The 13,376-nt window shown below is 36.0% G+C and overlaps 1 protein-coding gene across 15 annotated transcripts; it reads right to left on the reverse strand.

The window, feature by feature from the left end:
• Positions 1 to 6,596: 6,596 nt before the first annotated feature.
• LOC127798406 (AT-rich interactive domain-containing protein 2-like) lies at positions 6,597 to 11,256 on the reverse strand. 15 transcript variants are annotated; one of them, XM_052331950.1, is made up of 4 exons: positions 11,191 to 11,256; positions 11,022 to 11,082; positions 7,908 to 8,005; positions 6,597 to 7,685 (listed from the first exon to the last, which is right to left on the reverse strand). In XM_052331950.1, exons 3-4 carry the CDS (start codon positions 7,911 to 7,913, stop codon positions 6,936 to 6,938), a joined length of 756 nt encoding a protein of 251 aa, XP_052187910.1. In that variant the 5' UTR covers positions 7,914 to 8,005; positions 11,022 to 11,082; positions 11,191 to 11,256; the 3' UTR covers positions 6,597 to 6,935. The 15 variants fall into 15 exon arrangements, with proteins under 15 accessions (XP_052187910.1, XP_052187899.1, XP_052187901.1 ...); XM_052331939.1 differs by having other exon boundaries at positions 6,597 to 7,691; XM_052331941.1 differs by having other exon boundaries at positions 6,597 to 7,818.
• Positions 11,257 to 13,376: the final 2,120 nt, after the last annotated feature.

Consider the following 13,376-nt stretch of genomic DNA (forward strand, 5'->3'; position numbering starts at 1 on the left):
GATGCACTTCACCCAAGCAATTCAAGCTATCATAACCCATCTCAGTATTGCAACCCGTACATACCTCGAACCCTTGTATAGCTTTGGTTGGTTATTCATTTTCTTCCCATGGACGCTCATTGTTTTCCAGAATTTGTTCCTCCTTTAATAGAAAATCCTCCTGCAAGTTGACTTGCAGAGTTCTAGAAATCAAGTCATTTCCTAGCAAGAATGGTTCTCCAATTATCATAAGGACTTGTCTCTTATATTGAATAATTGGATCAAAATATTCCTTAGACAATAATTTTACTAGAAGACTAACTTGAAAATGTTTGGCCATCATGATCATAAGTTCATCCAATTTCGTTTCAAATCTATCCATAGAAGCTTCGAGCATCTGGTAACCTTAGTCATGGAGAAAATTCGAAAAGAGCTAGACCTAAGGCTAAGAAATTACTACTTTGATACCAAATGTCATGACCCTAGTCCTAACTGATGTTTCCTTTAAAAATAGAATTAGAATTGAAGAAGAAATTAGAAGAATTGAGGGAGAAATAGACAGAAAATTAGGGAGAATCACATAGAAATGAGAGAGAAAATGACAAAAACTAAGGAGAAATTGAGAGAAATAGAGAAAAAAATAGACAGAATTGAGGGAGAATAGAGAAACTTCAATAATATTCTTAATAATTCATACATAATGCCTCGACAATGTGGGTTTAGCTTTATATATAAGCTAAAGCTATCCACATATTCTACAAGGCAATTACTACTATTCCACTATCAATAATTGATCCTAAATCACTTGTACTACCTTCCCACTACTCCATACTTATTGTTGAGTTATATGATTATATTTATATAATACACATAGGGTTAATCTTATGTTAGAATCTGTAGCCCATGGCACATTGTATTTTGTATATATATATATATATATATGTGTGTGTGTGTGTATAGTCTATGACTTTAATTAATGGAATATACATATTACAACTAGGGTTTTCTTCTTAACCTGCACATGGTATCAGAGCCAAAATAAAAACTCTAGCCGTCGCCGCCCACATCACCGACGACCATCGTCGGTCGCATCGCCACTGACCGCTGCAGCCTACCGTGCCATCATCGCCACCACCCACTACGTTCCTGCCACTCGCGCTATTGGTCTACAACGGTTCTTCATCGCCCGACCACCGATCACGCGCACAGTTGTCGCTGTTGCGTTCACCGACCTCCGATCTGTCGACCCCTAGAGGCCCATCGTTGTTGCCGCTGCCTCTTTCTCACTGTTCACTGAGATGTTTTTGCTCCGATCTCTCTCTTTCTAATGCTCCGATCGCAACGCCATCTTCACCATTGGAATTGCCTCTTTTAGTTCATCCTAGTCCCGGTGGTTTCAACGCCATCTGCTGCCACCGGTCACCGGCATCCGCTGTCTATCATCACTCCAATGCACCTCCACACTTCATTCTCTATGCTAGATCATCCCGCCTTCATTTTTGGCTTATTTAATCCCTTTTATTTCAGGTTTGTTGATCTTGTAGGGCTCTTTTTTGTCCAACATGGCTGGTATTAGTAAATTTGGCTCATTCTCTGGTACTTTGTCTCTCTCTCCAACCATTGCTACTGAGAAGTTGATGGGTAGTTCCAATTATATCTCTTGGTCCAAGGCAGTTAAACTATGATGTATAGGTCAAGGTTTATAGGATCATCTAACTACCAAAGCTGAGAATGTGACCACAGATAAAACTAAGTGGCAGAAAGCCGATGCTCTATTGTACAGTCTCCTGTGGTAGTCAATTGATCATTCTCTTCATTCGATCTATACTAACTATACCACATGTTGTGAATTGTGGGCTCAGGCCAAGGTATACACTAATGACATTCAACACCTATATTCAGTAGTGTCTAATATACTCAGTTTACGACAGTAGAGTCTGACTCTTCCTGATTTTCTTAGTTGGATGGCCTCTATTAAAGTTGAATTTAACTCCTTATTACCTGCTAGTAAGACTGTTGTAGAGGATTTAGCTCAGCGAGATAAGTTCTTCATGGTGTGTACTTTTGTTGCCATTAGTCCTGAGCTTGCTCCTATTCGTGATCAGATTCTTGCTAATCCTACTGTACCTACTATGGATGAAGTGTATTCTCGTCTTGTTCGAGTTTTATCTGTTCCTACAGTGCCTCCCTCCTCTGCAGGTGATCATTCAATTATGGCTTCACATGTTCAAAGTAATGGTGAACAGGAAGGAGATCGTGGTAATCGGGGCAAACGCCCCAAGTGTAACTACTGTCACAAGTGTGGGCATACTAAGGAACAGTGTTATAAGTTGCATGGTCGCCCTCCTCGTGTTAATGTTGTTCATGCTGATGGTTCTCGATCTGAGTTCTTTGATGGTCATCCACCGCAATCTGTCATTCTCACTGGGGTTGACTATGATGAATATCTCAAATATAAGATGTCTCAGCAATCCTCATCCACAATTGCTTTTATCGTCCATTCTGATGATTCTATTGCCTGTCTCGCTCAGTCATCCTCTTTAGGACCATGGGTCCTAGACTCAGGTGCTTCTAACCATATCTCTAGTAATCCCTATTTGTTCTCTTATTTTGTTAATTTTATTTCTTTACCTTCTGTAACATTAGCTAATGGGTCTAAAGTGGTTGCTAAAGCTGTTGGCACTGCCAAACCCTTACCTTCTCTGCCTTTAGATTCTGTCCTTTACCTTCCTCATTGACCCTTTAATTTTGTCTCTGTTAGTAAACTTATGCATGCCTTAAATTATTCTATCACCTTTGATGATCATTCTGTTACTATCCAGGATCGCGGTATAGGACAGATGATTGGCGTCGGATGTGAGTCGCAGGGTCTATCATCTCAACATTCCTGCATCTCTTGTTGCTTGCTCGGTGACTGAGTCTCCTGCTCTTCTCCACAATCGTTTGGGACATCCTAATTTGGCTAAGTTTCAGAAGATGGTCCCCAATTTGTTTAGTTTGTCGTCTTTTTATTGTGAGTCTTGTCAATTTAGAAAATAGTCTCACACTTCTTTTCCAAAGTGTGTCAATAATCGGGTTATGTCCCTGTTTGCTTTAGTTCATTCCAATGTCTGGGATCCTAGTTGTGTCGTGTCTGTTTTGGGTTTTCAATATTTTATAACATTTATCGACGATTATTCTCGTTGCAAATGATTATATTTAATAAAAAATCGTTCTGAGTTCTTCTCAATTTTTCAATCCTTTTGTGCTAAAATCAAAACGCAATTTCATGCATATGTTCAAGTATTACGTAGTGACAACGCCCCTGAGTATTTTTCTATTCCCTTTACTACCTTTATGTTTTCTCAGAGAATCTTGCATCAGTCGTCTTATGCCTATACACCATAGCAGAATGGGGTTGCTGAACGTAAAAATAGACATTTGATTGAAATTGCTCGCACTCTTCTTCTACATCATCATGTCCCCTTTTGTTTTTGGGCTGAAATTGTCCTCGCTGCTTGCTATCTCATTAACAGGATGCCCTTCTCAGTTATTCAGCACTAGATTCCTCACTCTCTCTTGTTTTCTGATCAACCATTATATATTCTTCCTTCTCGTGTCTTTGGTTGCACCTACTTTGTCCATAACCTATCTCTAAGTTAAGATAAATTGTTTGCTCAGTCCATCAAGTGCATTTTTCTTGGTTACTCTCGTCTTCAGAAGGGTTATCAGTGTTATTCTCCTGATATCCGTCGCTATTTTCTTTCGACGGATGTTACCTTCTTTGAGTCGTCTCTTTTCTACTCTTCACCTCATTCTGAGTGTTAACCCATTTCTGAAACAATCCCTCTTCCCCCAAATCCTCTTGCTCATATTCTCATTGTTCTTTCTTCTACCCCATTGTAGATTTATCATCGGCGTCATCAGCCTCGGTCTCTTCTCGATGTAGATGTTGTTCCTGCACCTTCTCCAGTGTCTCCTACTACTTCAGCGACTCCTACTGCCTCACATCATGCTCTAGTCTCTCCACCCGTTGCGGTCTTTCCTTTTGAGGATCTGTTTCCTATTGTCCTTCAGAAAGGTACACGTTCTTCTTGCAATCCTCACCCCATTTATAAGTTTCTTAGCTATCACCGTCTCTCGTCTCCTTTTTGGGTTTTTGTGTCTTCCTTATCATCTGTTTTAGTACCTAAGACTGTTAGTGAGACACTTTTTGATCTGGAGTGGCAACAAGCAATGATGGATGAGATGACTACTCTGCATTCCAATAGTACTTAGGATTTGGTTCCTTTACCCCCAGGGAAATTTCTTGTCAGTTGTTGGTGGATCTATACTGTCAAGGTGGGTTCTGATGGGCAAGTTGATCGCCTTAAGGTCCATTTGGTTGCCAAGGGGTATATTCAGGTTTATGGTATTGATTATGGTGACATTTTTTCCCCTGTTGCTAAAATGTCATCTATGCGTTTGTTTCTCTTTATAGCAGCTATGTGTCACTGGCCATTCTATCAGCTGGACATTAAGAAAGCCTTCTTACATGGTGAGCTTCAGGAGGAGATTTATATAGAGCAACCTCTTGGATTTGTTGCTCAAGGGGAGTTTGGGTTGGTTTGTAAATTCTGTCGCTCACTATATGGGTTAAAGCAGTCTCCTCAAGCCTGGTTTCGTCGCTTCAGTGTTATCATTCAAGACTTTAGTATGACTAATGAGTCTGATCATTTAGTTTTTTATAAACACACATCACATGGGAGGAGTATATATTTGATTGTCTATGTGGATTATATTGTTATTACAGGTAATGATCATGATGGTATTGTTCAGTTGAAGAAACATATTTTTCATCATTTTCAGACTGAGGACTTAAGGTTACTTAAATATTTTCTTGGCATAGAAGTTGCTTAGTCTAGTTTTGGTGTTGTTATCTCTTAACAAAAGTATGTGTCAGATATTCTGGAAGAAACTGGGATGCTTGATTGTAAACCTATAAATCCTCTTATTGACCCTAATGTAAAGCTCTTAGCAAGACAGGGGGAGCATCTTGCTGATCTTGGGAGATACCACAGGTTAGTCGAAAAACCTAATTATTTCACTATCACTTGCCCAGACAATTATTTCTCAGTCAGTGTTGTGAGTCAATTTTTACAGTCTTCTTGCGATAATCACTGGAATGCGATAGTCTGGATTCTTAGGTATATCAAAGGAGCTCCAAGTAGAAGACTATTATATGAGGACAGAGGTCATACTCAAGTAGTTGGATATTCTGATGTTGATTGGACAGGTTCTCTTTCTGATAGACAATCTACTTCAGGATATTGTGTTTTGGTTGGAGGAAACCTAATATCTTGAAAAAGTAAGAAACAAGAGATTGTTGCTAAGTCGAGTGCAAAAGCAAAATATCGTGCTATGGCCTTGGCAATGTGTGAATTTATCTGGTTAAAACAATTGTTTCAAGAGCTCAAGTTTGGGGAGATATCACAGATGAGATTAATTTACGACAATCAAGCTGCCAATCCAGTCTTTCATGAGATGACCAAACATATCGAGATAGATTGTCACTTCATTTGAGAGAAGATTTTATCTGGCTGTATCACCACAGATTTTGTCAATTCTAATGACCAGTTAACAAATGTCTTCACTAAGTCTCTCAGGGGTTCTCGAATTGAGTATATTTGTAACAAACTTGGTGAATATAATATGTATGCTCCAACTTAAAGAACGTTGAGTTATATGGTTATATTTATATAGTACACCTAGAGGTTAATCTTATGTTAGAGCTCGTGGCCCGTGACCTGTTGTATTTGTATATATATAAGTGTATAGTCTATGAGTTTAATTAATGGTATATACATATTAACAGCTAGGGTTTTCTTCTTAAGTTGCAAACTTATTATTTAATTGTTCTTATAATATAATTGTAAATAATAACTAAATAAAGATATAACAACTAAAACAAAAAATAACTTCCTAATTCTAGGGATTGTGACAAAAAATTAATAGACATGCACAATAGGCGAGTAAATGTAACAATAAAAGGAATTCACTTCAAAATAGATACAGGGAGACCACAAAGAACATAATAGAAAACCCTCCCAACCTATTATAGAACTAATAATCTTACCGAAGATATGACCACAAGTAAAGATGATTGGAGAAAGAGAATTCATGTAGTTGATGCCAAATTGCCAACTAGTAAGATTAAGGTTTATGATGATTACAAAATCTTACAAGGAGTTTTTCCCCCACTTTTAAGGTAGAAAGATCCAAAGTACACCCCTTTGTACCTTAAAATAGGAAAAGCACAAGAGACTTGTGAAGGCATTTTAGCTAGGCTAAGATTACGTGGTTCATTTGTAGATTGAGTAACCACTCAACAATTCTCTAGTGTGAAAGGCATTCCTTCAATTTACGGCTAGTCCCAAGCCAGAATTCTAAATAAAAGTCAGATCTTATAAATAAAGGTTAACCAACACAAAAGACAGTCTTAGATATGGATGGTTTGGAGATATAGAATTTAAGTAGCCGGCCTTACCTAGAGGGACTGAGGCTTATAATTGTTATTATTGTTACTGTAGCAATGTTTCATGGTTCAGGGCTTTATGTTAATCCCCACAAAAGTAAACCAATAGCTGCTAATAGGATCATATGCAAGAGTTTAAGCTGGTTTTCATTTGCAGTTGAACATACAAAATTTCTGTGCTCATATTGGTGTTACAGATTCACCATAGCATTACAAAACATGTCTTAACCTAGACTGGGTACTTGAAAGAGTTTAAGCAATTTGGAGAAGCAGACGGCAACATTAACATCTTGACGGTTTTCTTAAAATCAGCCTAGCCTCATCACTGTCAGCACAACAATTTTATAAGGACACTCCACGAACCAATAAAACTCAGTGCTTTACCTGTTCATTATCAGATTGGAAAACAAGCCTTCTCGATGTCAATGAGGGACTGGAAGTAAGGTGGTCATCACAGGCAGCATCATCTTCTCCCGGTCAAGTATCTGTCCTTCAGGTATTTAGAACTACTTGAGGTATCACTATCAGCTCGATACCTTTTCCGAGATATTTTGGAACAAAGGGCCTCATTGGCCTCATCATCATCGGTGTCAACATTTTTACATCCGGCCCTGGTCTCAATGCTCATGCGCCTAGGAACATATACATTGAAGTAGTAGTTTACTATATTTTCTCTGCTGTGAGAGGGCAGACGCTCCAAGGCAGGGTTCAAGAAACTTTTACCCTGCAATACAGGATTCATTTTCACGAGAGCATCAAAATTTTTCTGCTCATCTAAATTCCATGACTTGGAAACATCTTCGCCCATGTCATTAAATCTCCATTTCCAAAAAGCAGGACCCAAATCAAACTGCAGCTGGAGCCTTTTGTCAGTGATGTGGCGTTTAACGCATCCTATAGAGCCAGGGGAGGCACATGAGCAAGAATCAGGCCTCCCTTTCCCTATCACACAACGTTTGGTATCAGACCTTCTGCCTCCAAGTGGCCAAACTCGAGTGCCCAACCATTTTAAAGCATATGATTCATCATTAGCACCATAACACTTCCGAGGGGGACCAGTCCAATCTGGAATGTCAGCCTGAAAACGAGGTCCAACAGGAATTGCCAGTTTTAGTTGTTCATCATTGATGAACTCTAACCAGTTTCCTGCTGTTGACATCTTAGACTTCTGTTGCTTTGATTTTGGCTTTGGCTTTGGCTTTGGCTTTGGCTTTGGCTTCTGCATATTTCATGAGATTAGATTGCTTCAACCAAGTAGTCAAAATAGAGAACCGATGAAACCCCCCCTTTTTACGTCAAGAACAGGGACAGTAAATATTTAAATCATTTGTCAGACTGAAAGCTATCTGCAATCTCAGCAATATGCTCATCAGCACTATCACCACCGCCAAGGGTTATTAGGTAAGCTATATATTGACAAGGTGAAAGAACCTACCCCCATATTTACTTAGTTGTATTTTACTTCATAAATCTCTGCACCAAATCAAAGGATGTAGAATTCCTACCACAAACTGCTGAATTTGGCACCTTTTTCTGCAGGGGGTAAGGGACAAATGTTCAGTTTAGACATCATATTTTGATTTGGCTTTCAAAGCAATGCCTATGGTGAAATAGAAAAAATGGTGAAATCCTTGGAAGACTGGAAGGCTGGAAAAAGCTCAAGAACAAGGCCAGCAAATATGAGTACCGCATTCTCAAACCAAAAGAAGCTGGCCATTTTACTTATATCTTTTTCTCTTTCTAAAACAATTTCAAAAGTTGGGATTCATGTGGTGCTGCTTTGCAAGATTGTTACTTATGATACTGCAGTTAAAAAATATAGGGGAGGAGATGAGAATTCTGCATCCAGTACAATGGCCTTTATCTACACAAAGAAAAAGCACTAATTGCCAAATTTCAGAATTCAGAACTTCCTTTACTATTTTTACCCTGCCATACAAATTGTGACCTAAAACCAGGGAAAATTTTGTGCTAACATATGAGATATAAGAATACTTATGCGCACATTTTTATCAGTGACTGCACCAGTATAAGCAAGATTGTTGTGACAAAGATGCATAATCTGGTCCGGAGAAATATAATTGTAGCTTTCTTGTTTAGCAGAGTAATTACATTCCATGTCCAATCTATACTTGATAAAATGAGATATAAACTAAAAGAACATACAATGGATCATAAAGAGAGTGTACTTCCTTGTTATATAAAAACTTCAAGGCAACAATGACATGATGCTCATATTTGGATCCCTAAATGTCAACAATAAAGTTTCTGCATACGTAGAGGAAAGGATATGTAAAATAGGTCAATTAAACTCGGTGTAATATGAACTTTGAACATTTTTTTTTTTTATTGTTAGAAAACTGGAACTGCTATTGTTAGAGAAGCAAAACAGTAACTAGAGTTGGGGAAAAACAAAATTGGATATAGTGTCGTCTCTTGCTAAGAGACGCGAAGACACTTCTTGAAGATAGTAGAGCCTATCAGCGTGCAAGGGATCAAACAACTTATCCTTGGAATTCAACTTAGCTCGAATTCAATCTTGTTCCCTCATGATTTTGCACTAACCCATAGGAACCAAACATTTCTTAACCTCAGGTCTAGATGCCTAATATTTAGTAATAGTCTTTAGATATTTTCATTATAAATGTTTTAATATTTGAAGCTTGAAGTTCTTAACTATGAATGACTTTTGGAGTTCCAAGACTTCATCATTATGGATGTCCTTGGGAATTCCTAGTTAATGTATGCCTCTTGATATGTCTTTTGTGCGGCCAATCCTATTGCATTTCCAACTTATTAATTTACAACTAATGTACTTAGTTTAAATCATTAAATAATTTTCCAACAGTAATATATACTTTTATGTGGCATTTTCATAGGTAAAGCAACTATGCTAGCAACACTGAATGTTATCAGCTAATGGAACTACTGGAACCAAACCAAATTTTCACCATGGAAGACATTCTTTTATCAAGAAACAATTTGGTTCATATGTTTGATGCCTATCCAGGAGTTTTTGCACCTCAATGACAGGTGGGATCATCAGTATCTGTCTAAAAGCATTCCTAATCCCTCTCAAGTCTCACCATCTTGTAGCAGGAACATATAGGACCTGTTCAGTTGTAGAAAGCATTTAGGCCTGTTCAGCTGATGTTTTCTAAATTTTCTGAAAAAGAATCCTAAGACTATTTGAAACATAAAATGTTAGGGCGTCTTCAGTTATAAAATTAGAATCGAAAACTAAAAAAGGTTTTCTAAAACTGAACTCTCAAATTCTATACGTATCACATAGTAACACTAAAACCTCCAAAAACTCAAATTTATTGTGAACCAAGGCCTAAAGTGTTATAGCTCACTGATTGAGTGTTCTTGTGTCAAAAATGAATGCGTTAAGCAATTTGCCAAAGAACTAGAAGTCTTCTTGACCCAAAAACAAGCATGTTGTAAGCCATTTGCCGAAGTTCTGGGACGTAAAATTACAACAACAATAAACTTGTAGCTTGCGAGCTATTACATGTAATCTGTAAACTAATGAGCTTCCCTGATGTTACCCGGTACCAACTGACATGACTGCAATTTCTATTGTCACCAAAAGAAAATGATAAAAAAAAAAAAAAAGTGGCTGGCTCATTCCTTTATGTCTAGTGCTGTCTCTACTTCAGCTAGTTTCATTCGAAATCCAATTGTCATATCTCCAAAACTACCAAATCCCACGGCCCTTTTCCTCAAAAAACAGAATAAAATGCGTTACCTCATAAACTTGCCATTTGAGAAAGCTTTGTATTCTTTCACCCAAATACCATAGTCGAAGAAACACTTGAATTTCAATTTCACACCAACATTAGCTGCAGTTGGAAGTAGCAGCAAACGGAGAGGAAACAGAAAACCCCATTTTCACTTTATCCCAGAATCATCTTTTTCCTCATCCTCTTCCTAACTGAAAGCAACCGTTGGATTCACAGTTTCGTTTCATCCGAGAATTCAAAATTGCGGAGCCTTCTTCAACCAATAATCTCCTGTTTTGAACCGTTAGATTCAAAAATGTTCTCCCTATACAAGTACGAATCCGTCACTTGTTTTATCGCGACGCAGAAGAAAGGGCTGAGAATGGTAAAAAAAAATAAAAAATTAGGGTTTCGATCACTTCAAGAAGTTCGGGTCTATACTTTCAAACCCAGAATTATTTACCAAATTTACACCGAAAGAAAAATCAAAACTGAAGTCCAACCCTAAAATCTCACTAGCGAACTGTGATGCATATCGATGGAAGTTCTTCGCATATCAAGCCGTTCGTTCAACAAAACCGATTGGAGCACTCCATTTTCATCACAGACAAATTTACTTCTTTGTTCGTGAAATAGAAAATAAAAAACAAGCAAAGAATGCAATTGAAAATAAATAAGCATTTTGGTTAAAAAATTCGAATTCATAAAATTCAAAAGAAAAAGAAAATCATTTATCATTAGCAATTGAAGTGATTGAAAGATATGATTAAAAGAAAATTTTAGTGGCAATGAATGTGTCAAGAGAGTATATTGAAAATGGTTACCTCCTCAAACCTTCAATCAATTTCGTAGGTTGCCCACCAATTTTCTCTTTTGCGCAAGGACCTGTTAGAAAGAAATTAGAGAAAAAAAAAAAAAAAAGATGAAAAATTTACTTTCTGTAAATTATATTTCTGTACGCATAAAAGCGAGAAATTGCAATAACTCACCCACCTCACAACACAAGCCTCTCCTTTCCCAATGCCTCTATTTGTGCCTCTATTTGTGCCTATTGCGATAGGATGTCAAGACCATCCTTCAATTTATACTGGTAGCATGGTTTGGTGGGTCCCACTTTTTGCTTGCAAATGGGTCCCATTTGTAATTATTAATGTATATTATTTTTTTATTATTTAACACCTCCATCTATTTACAAAATAAAAATATATAACTTTACTAAATATCATATTATAATATTTTTTTTCTATAAGTAGTGTTTATTAAAATAAATAAGATAAAATTAAATTATTTTCTGAAACAAGATATGAAATAATCAAAATAAGTTTGAGAATCATTTCAAAATTTTTATCAAATTATTTGTTAAATTTTTTTAAATGCACTAAAAGACACATGTCTCATTTTTTCTTGTCTGTAAGATCTAAAATATGCTTATCTGAAATAAAAGAAGAGATAAACATATCTAAAAAAATGTTAGATAATAAATTACGTGACTTCTTTTTCAATAGTCGTGAAATAAGTTTAACAAAGATATTGAAAAGTACAAAAGTTTGAATACTTTTCATATCTTACCCTTTTAAATTTATATCTTAGTTAACAAATACCATCTTAAAAGATAAAGTTGAGTAATTAAAGATACAATGTGTTATCCTTTTTACTTGTTTGAGGTCAATATATTGGTGATCTGAGATATCTAACAAAATTTTTATGTAAATTATCTTGCATGACATAATTAATAAGCTTTATTGTCCTTGAATTTGTGAACCATGTGATGAGTAACCACTCAATTCATTGTTAGGGATCATACTCAAACTTAAGATATTAAATCTTAGATTAAAATGATAAATAAATGTACCTTGTCCCAAACCAAATTGATCATGTGCTTTAAAAATAATCAAATAACCCATTATATTTAATAATTATGGTGAAATTAGTCATTATATTTTAAAAGAACAAATTGTAACAATGTGAGATTTTTTCAAATTTGAATTTAGATTGTACGAAGATTATGTTAATTAGAAATAAAGTTGATATTGTTAATAGAATTAAAATATTCTTTAATAGTATTAAAAAAATCTATGGTAATAGCTTAAAAGACTAAAGAACAATAACTTATATGACACTTTTTAAAGTATAATAGGCAAATAGTCATGTTATATTGTTCATTGACGGGCAACATAGCAGGTGCCCGCCAGTGAGGGGGTGAGGACCCATGCATGTGGGGCCCATGTGTAGAGGCGGGCCCCCCACGTGCATGGGCCCGCACCCCCTCACTGGCGGGCACCTGCTATGTTGAACCTTAAAGAGTTTTGAAGAATTTATTTTAATCATTTTTAAAGTACAATAGTTAATTTGGTATTAAAGTTAAAATATAATAATTTATTTGTCATTTCACCCAAAGTATTAACATGTGAAATATAACCAAATGAATTAACATTATGTAATAGCTAGTTGTCAGTGGTGGATCCAGAGAGAGGTCGGGATAGGCTTCAACTTGTACTAGCCCAACCAAAACATTATATATATATATATATATATATACACACAACCCCTCAAATTAAAGTTCCAACCCTTCCCTTGGATCCCCTCTGGATTCGACCCGGCTAGTCGTGTTCAGGGCGGAATGTGAGGCTCAATAGGGATAGTTGCTCTCACTTGGCTATATTTTTTTTTAATTTTATTTTTTATAATAATTTATTATTTAAAAAAAATATTATATTTTACTACTAAAAATAAAAATAAAAAGTAAGTATGAAAGAAAATAAGTATATAATGATCCTGGTAAGCATCACAATATTTTTTATGATTTGCTACTAATTTTATTTTTTCACAATGATGATACAAATAAAGTTAAGTATTGGAGAAAATTGTGAAGCAAAGAAAATAAGTATGGAGAAAATTTATATTGAAGAAAATGAATAAATTAACAAAGCAAGTATTGAGAAAATTGATATTGCATAACTTCCTATGAATCCCAGGTTAAGAACTACAATAATGGATTACAATGTTAATTTTCAAGATCAAATTAGAAGAACCTACTTGTAAAGAAATATGTGTTAGTCTCGAAATCAAGACGATTCATTTCAACTTGGTTCAATAAATTTGATGATTGGTTGGAATATAATATAAACAAAGATGTCATATTTTCTTATATTGTTATCTTTTTAAAACAAATGATGAGA

The sequence above is a fragment of the Diospyros lotus genome, chromosome 3 (assembly GCF_014633365.1).
Source record: "Diospyros lotus cultivar Yz01 chromosome 3, ASM1463336v1, whole genome shotgun sequence".
Taxonomy (NCBI): Eukaryota; Viridiplantae; Streptophyta; class Magnoliopsida; order Ericales; family Ebenaceae; genus Diospyros; species Diospyros lotus.